The 16,336-nt window shown below is 47.0% G+C and overlaps 1 protein-coding gene across 1 annotated transcript in view; it reads left to right on the forward strand.

Annotated features, from left to right (window-relative positions):
* The window catches only part of LMAN1 (lectin, mannose binding 1), a gene marked incomplete in the record, with an annotated part of 407,951 nt that overhangs the window by 206,323 nt on the left and 185,292 nt on the right, over positions 1-16,336 (forward strand). Inside the window, 1 exon segment of the mRNA XM_044066156.1 lies at positions 6,805-6,958. Within this exon segment, the coding sequence (XP_043922091.1) occupies positions 6,805-6,958 (154 nt within the window).

The following is a 16,336-nucleotide window of genomic DNA, read 5'->3' on the forward strand; positions in this document are numbered from 1 at the left end:
GGATAAGGACCGCAACAGGCCTCAGAAAGCTTAAGTCCTCGGATGAGGTTAAGTTGGTAGTCAGTCAGGCGGTAGCCAGTGAGGCGCCTTTGCAGTCCCTGCAGTCCGCTGATGTACAACCACAGGCCTTGCTTGAGTCAGAGTCCCTTAGGCCTTCAGCTTCCGTTTTACCTTCTGTCATGTCACCGGTCACCTCTTCTGCTGGAGCTGCTAAGCTGACTCCGGTGTCCGAGGACTCCGTTTTGCGTTCTGACAGCAAACTTCTTCCTACAACCTCTGCCACAACTTCGGCAGTTGCCAGGCCTCCCGAATCCTTCAGACTTGCAGGTAAGTCTTCCATGCGTAAGCCTGTGAAAAGGCAGGCTCCAGCTTCTCGTTCCCCTCAATCCCAAATGGTTAAAATGGCTAATGATTTGTTGACTCTTATTAGCGTTTTTCAGCCTTCTTCTAAAAGGAGTAGGGATGTTTCCCCTGAGGCTTTGTCCTGCTCAGATTCTAATTCTTCCAGTATTTCTGCTGATGAGGAATTTTGTCAGGCTTTCTCCTTTTGAGGGTTCAGATGCAGAGGAGTCCATCCCTTCGGCCTATCCTCCAGAGGATATCTCTTTTGGTGATACTTTAAATACCCTCAGGGAACATTTTAAATGGGAAAGGCAGGATTATCCCCAATCCAAGAAATGGATTAGGGAGTTTCTGGATTTACCTCAGCATAGGCCTCTTGCTATTCCCCCTGTGTTGGAAGTTGTTGATGTTTTTCTGGAAAATTCCTGTCTCCAAATTCGGTTCCTCCTGCTCCCAGAAAACTTGTCAGGTACTACAGAGTCCCTGATTCTCATCGGTTTCTTTTCAGGAATCCGTTGGCTGATCTAGAGGTTATTTCTCAGGGCCCCAAAGGAGTTAAGGCCACTGTTACTAGGAATCCTGTTCCCTCTGACAAGAAGTCTACGAACCTAGATAGGTGGGGCAAGAAGGTTTATACCTCTGTCACCCTGTTAGGGCAGCCGATTGTCTTTTTCATATGCTGAAGTACAAGCAGTACACCTTGGAGGCTATTAAGTCTAGAATAGCAAGTGTACCTCTTTTGGCCGAGAGTAAAGACATGCAGGATTTACTGAGTTCAGCCAGTCTGGTCAATAAGCATTCTTTGCATTGTGGTTTTGACATCCTGGAGACCTCCAGCAGGGCTACAGCTACTGGATCTGTTATTAGAAGGCACGCTTGGCTCCGAGAACAGCCTCTTCCAGAACCTGTCGAGGCTAAGCTTTTTGGATGTACCTTTGCATAAAGACTGTCTTTTTGGCAGCAAAGCAGCGGAGGTACTGAAGAAGATGGAGGATAAGGCCAAGTCCATGCAAACTGTTAAGGATTTTCTGCAAGTTCAACCCCCTCGCTTTAGCAGGAATTACCCTTTCAAGAGTTGGACCTTTCCTGATACCAGCAGACAGAACCATTCCGGGACTAGAGGTTGCAAATCTTCTAGGTGGCAGGGGGCTACCTCTCAAAGGTCTTGGCGTTGGCAGGCTTCCACTTCTAAAGGGGGAAGCTCCAAGCCTGCATCTCAATCAAAACACTCTCAATGACTTTTTACAACTTCTGCCTGTTCTTGCTTGCCGGGAGAGTCCTTTAGGGGGGGAAGGTTGGCCCTTTTTGCAGATGTCTGGGCCACTATCACAGATGACAAATGGGTGCTCACAATGGTGTCCCTAGGGCACAAGTTTTCTTTCCGCACCTTTCCAGCTCCCAAGGGATTCCCGGACGTTCCTCTAAACCAAAGGGCAGAAGTAGAAAAACAAATTTTATCTGTCTCATCTGGGAGCAATAGAATCAGTCCCTGCTCAGCAGGTAGGCCAGGGCTTTTATTCCAGGCTTTTCCTAGTTCCAAAAAGCACCTGGCGTCCTATCCTGGATCTTTCCATTACAAACTCATTTCTAGTAATTCCAAAGTTCACAGTGCTCACTCTACATCAGTTGCTACAACTTCTAGAAAAGGATTCCTGACTGGTAACCTTGGATCTCAGAGGCTTATCTGCTTATTCCTATCAGGGAAAGTTGCAAGCAGTACCTTCATTTCAGAGTGGGCGAGCAAAGTTACCATTTCTTTGCGCTGCCGTTTGGCTTATCTACTGCTCCCAGAGTCTTCACAATGTGCCTGGCCCCAGTCATTGCTTTTTGCAGGAAGAAGAAAATTCAGATTTACCCATACTTGGATGACTGTCTGATTCAAGCAAGTTCTCAAGAACAGCTATTAAAGGATCTGGAATTCGTAAAGACTCTTCTCTCTTCCCTGGGTTACACTCAATGTGGAAGAATCGAAAATGGTACCATCCAAGGAGACAACATTCCTGGGAGTGAGTCTAAACACAGCCGCCCAGATATATCTCGCCCAAGAGAAGCAGGCAACTCTTTCAGTTTACTTCAAGGACTTGGCAAGCCTGCCCCAGCTCCCTTCAAGGAAGTACCTGCAAGCTCTGGGATTCATGGCATCCTGTATTCTCATGAGTCCATATGCAAGACTGCATATGAGGAAATTGCAGTGGTACCTCAAGAACATTTGGTGTCAACACCGAGGACCTAGATATGATGATTCCTCTGCTTCCATCTCTGCAGCCAGAGTTTCTATGATGGGCAGTAGCCTGTCTACAAAACAAAGGCATGCCTTTTTGGGCACCTCTTGCCACTCAAGTTCTGACTACGGACGCATCAGACTATGCCTGGGGAGCACACCTGCCCAGCAGATGCACCTGCACATAAATCTAAGAGAGTTGATAGCAGTTCAGCAGGCCTTACTGGCTTTCAAGCATCTTCTTTCTCCAGGGACCCTGCTGGTCAGGACAGACAGCACTACGGTCATGTGGTACATCAACAAGCTGGGAGGGGACTCACTCTTGCCCCCTGTGCAGGCAAAGCATGAATCTTTGGTCCATGGCAGCTTCCCTGGACCTGCATCTTCTAGCTCCGTTTCTTCCAGGAAGGCTCAATGTTTTGGCAGACCAGTTGAGCTGGCAAACCCTGGATCCTCACAAGTGGCAGCTGAACAGAGCAGTCTTTTACAGCATCATTCAACGTTGGGGCACTCCTCGGCTGGATTTTTTCTCCTCCCCAGACAACCATCTGCTACCTCTCTTTCACCAGACAGCAGCACAGCAGAGCCTGGAAAGTGGATGCTCTGTCTTTCCCTTAGACGTTGCTATCAGTGTATGCCTTCCCTCCTCTTCTTCCCAGGGTATTAGTGAAGAGCAGGGTCCAAGGACTATTCTCATAGTTCCGTACTGGCCCAGACAGCATTGGTATCCACTGCTTCGCAGTCTCTCCTATCTTCCTCCTTTGTATCTTCCTCTGAAGCCAGATCTTTTGGTTCAGGAAAGGGGAAACCTTCTACATCCTCATCTTCAGTCTCCATTTGGCAGCATGGCTCATTGTATGACTCCCTCCCTTTCCCAACAGGTGGTTGACGTGTTGAGGGAGGCCAGGAGGCTTAGCACTAGGAAATCCTATGCTGGCAAGTGGGAAAGGTTTTCTCATTGGATGCAGGCTAGAGGGGAGTCTGCTTTTCAACCTACCCTTTCTCTGATCCTGGAATACCTGTCTGATTTGCTTCAGAGTGATCTGTCTTTTTCCTCTGTCAAGATCCATACTTCAGCTATCTCTGGTCATTGTTCTCTTGAACAGCCCATTTTCTCTCATCCCCTGATGAAAGTGTTTCTCAGAGGTGCTTGCAATCTAAAACCTCCCAGAAGAGCACCTACTCCAGCCTGGGATCTTAATTTTGTTCTGGAGAAACTCACTCTTCCTCCTTTTGAGCCAGCTGCCTCTACTGATTTAAAGTTTCTCTCTTGGAAGACCACCTTTCTCTTGGCTGTAACTTCAGCAAGGAGGGTTTTGGAGCTGCAAGCTTTGATGGCCGTGGAGCTTTCTTATTGTCCATGCAGATAGTCTCGCCGAGGACTAATCCCGCCTTTATGCCTAAGGTGGTTTCCAGCCTGACTCTTAATCAGTCCATACACCTTCCTACCTTCTTTCGTAATCCTCGCAGTAGAGGTGAGAGGATCCTACATTCTCTTGATGTGCACAGACAGCTCAGGTTTTACCTGGACAGGACTTGAGGACCTTCAGAAATCAGCACAGTTATTGGTCAGTTTTGCCCCTGGAGCAAGACCATTTCTGATGGATTGCACACTGCATTACTTTTTGTTCTTTTCATGGCAAAGCTCCACCTCAAGGGGTTAGGACCCACTCTACTAGGGTGGCTTCCACTTTGACAGCCTTTCTAAGGGGTGTCCCTACTAAAGACATTTTGGAGGCTGCCACATGGTCTTCTGTTCATACTTGACAAGGCATTATAATTTGCCTCTGTTTTCCAGAACCAGGGCAGGGTTTGCCACTGCGGTGTTGCAGGGCATTATCTTCAACCCTTGATGCTATTGGTTCCTTCCCCATTTTTTGTCTGGGCTTTGGTAATCAAACCCATTTGTTAGGACTGCAACAGTGAAACACAAACATAGTACAGTTGTGTACACTTACATAAATGTAGGTGTTCGAGAGTATTCACTGTTGCAGTTCTGGGTTTCCTTCCCCCTTTTTATGGTCCTCTCCTGTTATTTTTTCCTGAGGTACAGGCTTAATTTGTTGTTTGTCAAACTGGTTTTTGATTTAAGCCTTACTTTCTGGGGGCTCCTGACTGTTATGGCAAGAAAGACTGAGGAAGTGATGTTGGCTGCCTCCTTTTGTATCAGATGCCCTGACGTCCTTTACAGCTGACTGCAACCGATGTCATTTTTACTTTCCTTTGGTATTCTGGCCGACTGAGGGCTACCGGGAGCTGGATAAACCATTTGTTAGGACTGCAACAGTGAATACACTTTAACATCTACATTTATGGTAAGTGGACACAACTACTTTTTCAGACAGTGTTCATTACTCTTGATAATGAGCCGTTAATGTTTGAGCTGTTTTTGTTGCCTTTACAGCTGACTATCAGCTGCTACCAGTGCTTCTCAATTTCTGAGTCTGCTGAACCTCCTTCCTTCTGTAGACTTGCTCCGACAACAGTCTGGACCAGTAAGTAAATCAAGGTGTCCTGGGTCTTCATCGTACTGCTGTAGGGGGGAATGTTTTGCCTATTATTCCCCACCCTTGCACAAGCCCACAAACACCCTGAGGCTGGGGCATGCACTGGATGTTAGCACCGTTCCACTTCTCACTCCTGCAAGATACTAATGTTAGGATGCACCCAACCGCTCTCAGGCAACACCAAGCAATTGATTGCCTGGTGTTCATCAAGGAAATTAAAAAGCGCAAGTATTCTCTCTAAGATGAGATGTTAACTGTGATTTCAGACATGCATTCAGCTGTGTACCCTTCAAGCTGTTTCAAGCTTAATTTGTTGACATTGGAATCTTTGACGTAGTCCAGCTGCCTTAAGGGAGGATCTTATTTCCCTAGTCAAAAACACACCGTGACCATAATGTGTTCATTTAATTTCTGCCCTATCTCTAATCCTCCTTTCTCAGGCTCGCCTGAGAAAGGGCTGTATGCTTAAATCCAGTAGGTTTCCTTCTGTGAAATTAGTGTGCTTTTGCAGCCTTGGCAAGCAATAAGAATGGATGGCCAAAGTGGCCACACCAGTTTGCTTCCATCTTATAGTGAGATTATGTAGTACAAGGTGACACAGATTTAAAAAATTGATATTGCATATCAGTTGTAGATACAAATCTCATTTTCTGCACATTTGTATTAACGTACTTCACTGCATGACCACAAAAAATGTAATCTTTTTAAGCACATGTATCTAATATATTTGTGCCATGTATGAACTGTTGATTGGATTAGCTAAGCAAATGCATAGTCAGAACTATCAAATTTCCAGTAAAACACGTTTTTTCCCCCCCGTGACTACTAGTTATCAGCCCCTCCGAAGCAGTTAAACCCATTCGTTCTCCATCACTGGAGTTGAGGGTCAGCCAGAAGGAGCAGTCATTCATGCAGTCAAGGTGGTTCAGGGATTTTTCTGTATGCTCTACAGCCCTCACATATTCTCCTCACAGAGGAAGGGGACATACCAGCGACTGATCTGTTGCCCCTCTTTTCTCCAAGAGGTGTTGATGTCGAGCAGTCCTGCCCCTCACACCCTCTAGCATGCTTGATAATTTCCTTGGTATCCACCAGAGAAATCACACCACCCTGTGGGTTCACAGAATGCCTGTACCCAGTCTTTCCTAACTGTTTGAGGTGTGAAGACCATGCCCCTTAATTCCTCTCCCTCCTTACCCAACTCCACCATTTCTGGAAATACTAATTAAACACTGGTTCCCTGGGGACGTAGTCAGTGCTCCATCCCTCTTTAACATAGAGCAGCCAGTCTCTTTCCACTAAGCACTTGTAATGTGGCCGCCTCCTTTGTGTGAATGTTTTCATTGTATGTTGTGAAAGACCATTTCCATAATCTACTTAGAGAGTATTGTTCAGTAAAGTGGTATGCAGGAGGATAAACCCTGTGCATGCAAGTTGTTGGGATGATGGTCTGCCTTTCATTTCAGCTATGGGTTTAGTGTCCCCCCACACACACACTTTCATGGAAATGATCTCTGCTGAAGTATGGTTTGCTTAAAGGCTCAATAGCCAGTGTTTCCATACATGCTTAAGCATTTGTACTTGGGTTGACTTTTTCAGAATTCAGTCCGATGTCTTTTGTTAGTGTAAATTTGTCTAGAGTAATCAAGTGTTTTATGCATTACTTGTTTGCTTTGCTTTTTTTTTCCTTTACCATTGAATGATTCACAGTCATCCATGTCCTTAATTTTGCAGGAGTTACATAACAGATGCACTAAAACAAGTCGGTGTAGTTCAGCATACAGGAGGTGCAGGAGCAGCTTATGAAACAACTCAGCATTTCAATGACATCAAAGAGCACCTTCATGTAGTGAAGAGAGACATTGAGCATTTAGTGCAAAGAAATGTGGTAATTTTTGTTGTGTAATACTTATTAGAAATTTAATTTAATGTTTACATTGCTGTGTACAGAAGATTTGGTTATTGTATGAAATTAAATATAGATCTGTTAGCATTTTGTATGAAGCTAAACCCAGATCTTTTAGCATTTCACCTGTAGTGGTTGTAATCCATTGAAACGGGTCTTGTTGAGCAGTCTTATTTCATGATGCCCTTCAAGGATGCATCTGCAGTCATAACATATGGGTTGTCCTGCCTCAGGCAGCCCTTCGGTCGGCCGGATTCCAAAGTCTGGGTCTGGCCTCGGCTGATGTCGTATTTTCCCCGACGTCAGAGCGTCTGGGGTATAAAAGCACCAGCCGACGCCATTTTCCTCAGTCTTTCTTGCCGCGCGGTGCCCGAAGCAGAAGCTGTTCGCAAGTGCCGGTCGGTCAGATCCAGAGATTTCAGCTACCGAAGACTTCGAAAAAAGCTAAGTACCCCGTTGGGGACTCTTTCTTGCCTCAGCCGATGTCAGACAAAGTAAATAATTGTTTAACTTGTGGGAAACAAATACCTCATAAGGATTTCCATTCTTACTGCCTTCCTTGCTTAGGCCCAGACCACGACGTATCAGCTTGTTTAGCCTGTGCCTCCTTCAACCGACCGACTCTTAGACGTCGGTCGGAGTTTGCAGAGGAATTTTTTGGAACCGCTTTTGCTTATAAAATGCCGTCTGAGACTCCGACTTCGCATATGGTCAAAAAACGCAAGGAAAAGGACCGACACTCGCGGCCTGCGATTTCTGCTGAAACCACGGCTAGGCCTACCGCTAGTGTCTCTGTTTCGGCTGAAACAGAGTCCACAGCTATTCCTACTACCGAAACCATACCTCCGACCACCGAGGCCAGAGAGGCCCCGGCTGAGTCGGCTTCAGAAATCCCTACCGAAGCTAGTGTTCAGGAATTGTCCGACACCATACCTTTGGACATTTCTACCCCTGCACGTGGGGCAGCTAGGCCCCCAGCTTCTATGTCTGTTAAGGCCTTCTCCAGGGCTAAAGCTGCCAAACTTTCAAAAGCTTTGCCTGCCAAATCTACATCCCAGAGGCCTTCCTCTAGTTCACAGATCCTCAGTCTTGCTGAGGACCTTATCTCCTTAATCAGGGGTTCCCAACCTCACCCAGACAGGGCCTCCCAACCTCCTCCAGACAAAAGGCCCAGGACTGACCCCTCTGAACCTCACTCCTCAGATTACTCCACGGATGGATCTGATTTGTCAGACCACCAGGAAGGGGCCTACTCGCCTTATGAGGATTCAGATGCAGAGGAATCTCTCCCTTCGGCCTCCCCTCCTGAAGAATTTTTTTTTGGGGAGACTTTACACTCCATGAGAGAGCACTTTCAATGGCAGGGTCAGGATTTCTCTGATTCTAGAAAAAGATTAAGGACTTTTTTGCATTTGCCCCAGCATAGGCCCTTAGCTATATACCTCCTGTTCTAAATGTAGTTGATGATGTGTACAATGATGTCAGTACAGCACCTGATTCTCTTCCTCCGGCCCCCGCCAAACCTGACAGATATTACAGGGTCCCGGATTCTCACTTCCACCTGTATAAAACCCATGCTGCAGACCCAGAAACTATTTCTCAGGGCCTTAAAGGGGTTGCAGCCGCTACTGCCAAAAATCCCCTACCCTCTGAAAGAGAGTCTAGAGCATTAGAGAGATGGGGAAAAAAGGTTTATACATCTGCTACACTTTCTGCCAGGGCATTAAACTGTCAATTACATATGATACAGTACCAAGAATTTGTTAGATCAGCTGAATAAGAAGCTTTCTTCTCCTGAACCCTTAGACCGTAAATCCCTTCAGGATTTGGTACACAACTCACAACAGGTTAGTAATCATTTCTTAAAATGTGGCTATGGTGCACTGGAGGCTTCATTTAGATCAGCTATGACTGGGGCAGTAATTCGTAGGCATGCCTGGCTGAAGGAGCAATCTTTGCCAGATCATGTCAAGGCTAAACTCCTCGATGCTCCAATGGAAAACAAAATTTATTTGGCTCCCCTGCACAGGAGATTCTAAAGAAGGTTGAAGAAAAAGCAAAATCTGTGCAAACTGTTAAAGATTTCCTGCAAGTTCAACCTCCGAGGTTCAGCAGAAACTGGCCTACAAAGAATTGGTCCTTTCCAGACTCCTCCAGAGCACAGAGAGGCAGGAACAGGCACCCTAGAGGCAGAGGTCAATCGAAGGGCCCCTACAGAGGCAGTCAGTGGCAGCCTGCCAACCAGAGGAGTAGTGCAACAGCTACAACTAAAACCACTACTACAGGACAAACCCAATGACTTGACTCTGATTCCGCCTACCAGGGGTCAACTGGAAGCGCCCTTGGGCGGAACGCTGGCTTTATTCTCAAAAAACTGGCATTGCATTACAAAGGATACATGGACATTGCAAATAATAGACAAAGGATACAGGTTTCACTTCCACACTTTGCCAAAAAGAGGCGGAATGCCAAACCTTCCACCAAACCAGAAGGCAGAGGCTTTAAGACAAATCAGCAATTTACTTCAGATGAAAGCTATAGAAAGGGTACCATCTACAGAACAAGGCCAAGGATTTTACTCCAGACTATTCCTTGTACCAAGAAAAGAAAACCAATGGAGGCCTATTCTCGACCTGTCCGCACTGAACACTTATCTCATTGTGCCAAAATTCAAAATGCTGACCCTACAGCAACTTCTTCCCATGTTGGGCAAGGAGTCTTGGCTGGTGACTCTAGATCTCAAGGAGGCATACCTGCACGTCCCTATCTGACCAGATTGCAGAAGACACCTCAGATTTCTTGCAGGATCAGAGAATTATCAATTCTCAGCATTGCCCTTTGGCTTATCTACTGCGCCCAGAGTATTCGTGAAATGCCTGGCATTAGTAATTGCACATTGCAGACTTCAGGGAATTCAAATTTATCCATACCTGGACAACTGCCTAATACAAGCGGACAACAAGAAAAAATTGTTAAAGGACTTGGCCTATGCCATACACCTGCTACAGACCTTGGGATACACCGTCAACATCCAAAAGTCAAGACTAGTACCATCCCAAAGGATAACCTTTCTGGGTGCGGATCGGGACACAGTCAACATCCAAAAGTCAAGACTAGTACCATCCCAAAGGATAACCTTTCTGGGTGCGGATCTGGACACAATCACCCAGATGGCTTTTCTCACAGAAGAAAAACAAAAACAACTTCCAGATTCCTTCATGATTCTGACGAGGCAAACTCAGCTTACTGCAAGGAAAGTCCTGCAGGCCCTGGGTTACATGGCATCCTGCATAATTTTAATTCCACATGCCAGGTTGCATATGAGGAAACTACAGTGGTACCTAAGGAATGTATGGTCTCAACAGAGGGTTGCCTTTCAACAAACCACAACCAAGGCAGACCATCACCACGGACGCCTCAGACCGAGGATGGGGAGCACACATGGAGGACTAACTTATCCAAGGCCTATGGCCGCAAGGACAGCTAAGCATGCACATAAACCAAAAGGAAATGCTGGCAGTGAGGCATGCAATCGAGGCTTTCAGACCCTTCCTCCAGCAAGGACATCTGTTAATAAGGACAGACAACACCACGGTCATGTGGTACATAAACAGGGAGGCACACATTCCTACCCTGTATGCCGGATGGCTATGAATCTGTGGAACCTATGCCTGAATCTCAATATCCAGCTGCAGGCCAAATTCGTACCAGGAAAAGAGAATACACTAGCAGACAGCTTAAGCAGAACTACCATGGATGCACACGAATGGATGCTGCATCCAGACATCTTCAAACTCAAAACAAAGACATGGGGAATGCCAGAGATAGATCTGTTCACCTCCCCACTCAACCACCAACTGAAGAAATTCTGCTCAAGGACATACCACCCAAAAGCCTGGAGGGTGGAGACTCTCTCTCAGCTGGAATGCCCTAACAGTATATGCCGTTCCACCTCTCCCATTGATGTACAAGGTTCTACTGAAGATCAGGGAGGAACAGCCAAAAGTGATACTAATAGCTCCGGACTGGCCAAGACAACACTGGTACCCACTGTTGAGAAGCATGTCTCAGGCAAATTCATGGCCTCTTCCCCTATGGCCTCTTCTAACGCAGAACAATTTCAAGACCCTGCATCCCAACTTGAAAACATTGCAGCTAACTGTCTGGAAAATTCCTTAAAACCCAACCAAACTGTTTTATCTCAGAGGGTGAAGGACATTATCCTGGAGGCTCGCAGACCTTCCACAAGAAAGACATACTCAGCTAAATGGAAGAGATTTCTCATTTGGAGCACATCAAAGGACAGATATGTCACAGGGGCAAACCTAGCACGCATCCTAGAATACTTAGCAGAATTGTTCCACAATGGCCTGTCTTATTCTTCCATTAAGATTCATGCTTCAGCAATTTCAGCAGAATACAATATGGATCCACCTATCTTCTCACACCCTCTTCTCAGGCAATTTTTGAGGGGGATCAAAAATGTTAAACCTCCAAGAAGACCCCCTCTACCTGCATGGGATCTCAATTTTGTGCTGGAAAAACTGACACTACCTCCTTTTGAACCAGCAGTATCAGCAGACCTACAGTTTTTCTTGGAAAACTGCATTCCTTCTGGCAATCACTTCAGCAAGAAGAGTATCTGAGTTAAAGGCATTAATGGCAGTGCAGCCTTTTCTTGTTTTTCACCAGGATAGTGTCACTGAGAACCAGTCCTACTTTCATGCCAAAGGTGGTATCTAGGGTATCCTTGAACCAAGCTATTCACTTGCCTACGTTCTTCCCTAACCCACAGAATAAAGGGGGAAAACTTTTGCACACCTTGGGTATACACAGGCAACTATGCTACTATTTGGACAGAACTAAAACTAACAGAAAAACTGACCAACTTTTTGTAGCATATGCAACTGGGGTGCAAGGAAGAGCAATTTCCAAACAGACAATTTCAAAATGGATAGGAAATTGCATTCGCTTTTGCTATTCCTTTCATGGAAAGACAGTTCCTGAAAATATCAGGCCTCACTCCACAAGGGCCACAGCCACCACTACAGCCTTCCTACGAGGGGTGGCTACCAAAGACATTTTAGAAGCTGCTACTTGGAGCTCCGTGCATACATTTGCCAAGCATTACAATCTACCTTTATACTCCAGATCCCGAGCAGGGTTTGCAACTGCAGTACTGCAGGGGATCTTAACTACACCATCCTTCTCTTAGTACCTTCTCCCCCAGATTGGCTATGGTATTCTACCCATATGTTATGACTGCAGATGCATCCTTGAAGGACATAGTACAGTTTTGTACCTACCATAAATGTAGATGTCCGATAGGTATGCATCTGCAGTCAGGATTACCCACCCTCCTTCCCCTCTGTGGGACTCCTAGGGTGCTTACCCCTCTTTCAGCTAGCTGGGGGAATCTATTATGGTGTATTTGTTTGTTTATATATGTATATAATTTGCAAATGTTTGGAACTTTTCAGCATTTATCCAAATTTAGCCTTCCTAGAGGGCACCTGGGGCAAGAAAAACTGAGGAAAATGGCGTCGGCTGATGCTTTTATACCCCAGACGCTCTGACGTCGGGGAAAATGCGACATCAGCTGAGGCCAGACCCAGACTTTGGAATCCGGCCGACCGAAGGGCTGCCTGAGGCAGGACAACCCATATGTTATGACTGCAGATGCATACCTATCGGACATCTACATTTATGGTAGGTACAAAACTGTACTTTATGCGATGTGGCTGCTTTTGTCTTAATGTTAGAATAATCTTCTTAGATACATTGGTGTACAATAGGCTGATGACCATTAGAACCTTTGTAAGCCTTGCCATGCAACCCAAATATGACCCAGAAATTTGATTTACATAGGGTGTGAGTTACTGACTGCCTCTGTCCATCAGAGACATAGGTGCCAGACCAGTGGTGAATTTCCAAGTACCCATCCATTGGTCCAAGTTGTGTTTTAATAAGATTATGGAGGAATCCTGCTTCACATGGATGGGGAGCCTGTTCCAGATGAGCATTCACTGAGAAAGATTTTTGTCTCTGTTTATGTTGCAAGCAATATTTAGGTCTTTTGATCTAGTAGTGCTGATGCTGGCTGATGATCTTTGTGTTTCACTGTTGCAGTCCTGACAGTTGGCATTTCCTGCTGTGAAAGCAGTTAGCCAGCCTGACTACCAGAGAAACTGATTTTGCCTGCAAGGCTGGTGGGAACGGCTCAACCAACATTAGTATGCTCTGGTATAAAAGGAGCCAGCCTGCATCATTACTTTCGTCTTTTCTTTGTCCGTCGGTCCACACCAGAGACACGTTGTCGGAAAGATAAGTACACTGAGGAATTTTTATTTCTTCTTTCTCTCGTCTCAGATAAAGTTAATAATGGGCACCACTATGGTAAACAAATTCCACACACAGACTTCCATGCACCTTGTGTAACTTGCTTAGGCAAAGACCACAATGTCCCTGTCTATCTGAAGTAGTTGACTTCATTTGATCTTCAACCTATGGGTCTATGGATCTGAATCGGATCTGACATGGCCGCATAACCAGCACCTAATCTGAGCTCCAAGCTCCTCCCCTTACCCATAACGCCCCTGATATGTAGTCCTATCTCGCCTACATTCTTGCCTGTGGGTTTGGAGCCGAATATCTGCTCAGACTCTGCCAAACATTTCTAGCTTGAAATCTTCTATTGGCTGGGCTAAGCAGGTATCCCATGGTGCACTGCTCCATATCCCCAGATCTCGTTTGCCGCTCGTGTAGCTCGGACGTGGTCTCGCTCTTGGCTGTGGCTAAGTACCTTTTTCTTGTATTAAGAAAAATTTATTCTGAAACAAAAAGCTATTTTCATAGCTATTGTCTTTAGTGTTGTTTAGCCTTTTGGTAGTGTACTTGTTTTGTGGTATCCCGATAACTGTTCCCTCGGGCTAGGCCCGTTTCATTTAGAGGACCTAGTCCTTTTTTCCTGTCTGTTTGTCAGACCATTTAAATTAGAGGTTTGAATTTCTGTTCTCCAACCCTTGTAGTCATTAACCGTTTTAGTTAGAGGTTTTTGACATAGTTGGTCTCAGTGTGTTTCTCTAGTGTGTGTACTGTTTCAACTTTTAACTGATTCCCACGTTTTTTGTGGTGTGTCTGTGAGTTTTCCTGTCAGACTTTCTCTTAGGTTGCATTGTTGGTGTTTCTTGTGAATGTCTAAAGATTCCAAAGAGCACAAACCTTCCGGTTTCAAAACGTGCTCTAAATGTGGGTACAAAATGTCCATCACCGATGGGCATTTTATTTGTGTCTATTGCCTGGGAGCCATTCATCTGCAGCTTTTGCCATGCGTTCAGTCCCAGAGTGCTCCAAGAGAGAAAGAATAAGCTGATCCTAAAGGGACTCTTGAAACCCTCTTTCGAAGAGGCCTTAGATTCTTCTCCCAGTGCTAAGTCTAAATCATCCAAGCCTAAAAAGAGATCTCCGGCTCCGTCAGCTTAATCGGAGCCTCCAGAGAAAGTTACAAAATTTGCATCGACCTCCTCAGCTCCACTGTCCTCGGGGCCGCAGGAGGTGTCTGTGTTGATGGAACTGACGTCGGCTCCTATTATATTGGAACCTCTTCGGAGCCGATCGCCCAGTCTCAGACCAGTCTCTCCTGAGAGGAGATCTCGATCTCCCTCCCTGTCCTCCAAATTCTCCAGGACCCTTTCGGATGTTGATAGGGTGGTCCCAGAGGCTCCTCCAGTCACCGGTTTTGGCAAAATTGTTTTCGGCTCTGGCCCAGCCGGCTCCGGCGCCCGTCCCGGCACCTGCTTTGATCATTCCTTCTCCGAGCGCATCTCTGGCTTCGGAGCCGCAGTGTTTGTTCCTAGTCCGGTTCCGATGGCCCCTCCAGCTCCATCGGTACCGACATCGGCTCCAACCCCATTGGCTCCGTCCTCTGGGTTCGGGACTCTGGATTCTTCAGTCTGGCCCAAGGGGGGACATCTCAGGACATATTTCGGTTCAGAGTCTCCCTCTCGGTGCCTTAGCTCGGGGAATTCCGACTCCCGTCATGGTATCCGAGGTTGGCCGGTCCTCTGACTCGAGGGGGGGGGGCAGCCTTCGAGGCCATGTGGACTGCGCTGGCCAGATAGTCAGCTACATCAGGTGGATCGGTCACTCTGTCCCCCACCACTCCGGTGAGATCTTCTGACCACCATCTATCCATGGACAGCAGAGCACCAAGGCCTAGGGATACCCCCACGAGTGGTCCCCAACTTTCTGAGGGCCCTTCAGAGTTTGTGCCTGAAGAGCCCCCTAGAAAGAAAACGTGCAAGAGGAAGCACATAGACTCCCAGGATGAGTCCCTCACTTCTGATACTGACCTCGAGGAATCTGAGGGGTCCCCCAAGTCATCCTCTGTTTCCTTCTCTGACAACCTGGAGATACTGAAGCAAAGAGGTGACTGGCCGTCCAAAGCCCCTTCCAAGGAGGAGTTGGTCTTCCTTAAGGCCTTTGGTGCTCAGCCTTCCACCTCCTGGGTGTCCACACCCTTCGATGAGCTTCTTGATTTAATCTGTCGAAGGGTGTGGGAAAACCCTGATTCTGTGGAGCCCGTACCCAGGCATCCCAACAAGTTTCTTTCTATTCCCCAGGGTAAGGAGTTCTTGTCCAGAGATGTCCCTGTAGATGCCATGGTGGTGGCGGCAGCCACTCAGAAGGAAGTAGCGGAGACCTCTTCCTCCGTCCATCCCCCTAACAAGGAGTCTAGGACCATGGACCGGTACGGGAAGCGTACCCTCTCGTCAGCAACCTTTACCTTATAGTCGCTGAATTATCTGTCTCATTTCACTCTGCTCCAGAGAGATCTTCTCAAGGAGTTAGAAGGTACTCTTGCGGGTAACATCCCTGAGGGGGTGGCCCAGACGGTTAACGCCCAGGTGTCTACCCTCAATTCCATTGTCAACTCCTCCATGCGGCTCATTTCGTATGCAGCCAAGGGAGCGAGTAGGGCAGCTAGCTCAGGAGTTGCCCTTAGAAGGCAAGCCTGGCTGCGCCTGTGTCACTTTGCGGAGGCCTTCAAGTCTTCCTTCACTGCTGCCCCCTTTGATGGTTCTTTTTTCGGGACCAAAGTGAGACACCCTCACCAGGTGCGAGCAAGAGGGAAAGACCCTGTCGCTGTAGGGGTCGGTTTTTCCCTTTTTCAATCCTTACCCCAAGGCCCAGCGGGGGGGGGGGGGGGGGGCTGTGGTTCAAGAAATCAGAGGTTTTGTCCTGCCGCACAAGGTGAGTCCCCCTCCAGAGGCAGAGGAGGGGGAGGTTACTCAGGGAGACGCCGCCCTAGAGGCAGAGGGGGCCCCCGCAATTCGGGAGACCGCGATTCCTTTTACGGCT

This window comes from Protopterus annectens, chromosome 1.part0 (assembly GCF_019279795.1).
Source record: "Protopterus annectens isolate FY-2018-M chromosome 1.part0, PAN1.0, whole genome shotgun sequence".
Taxonomy (NCBI): domain Eukaryota; kingdom Metazoa; phylum Chordata; order Ceratodontiformes; family Protopteridae; genus Protopterus; species Protopterus annectens.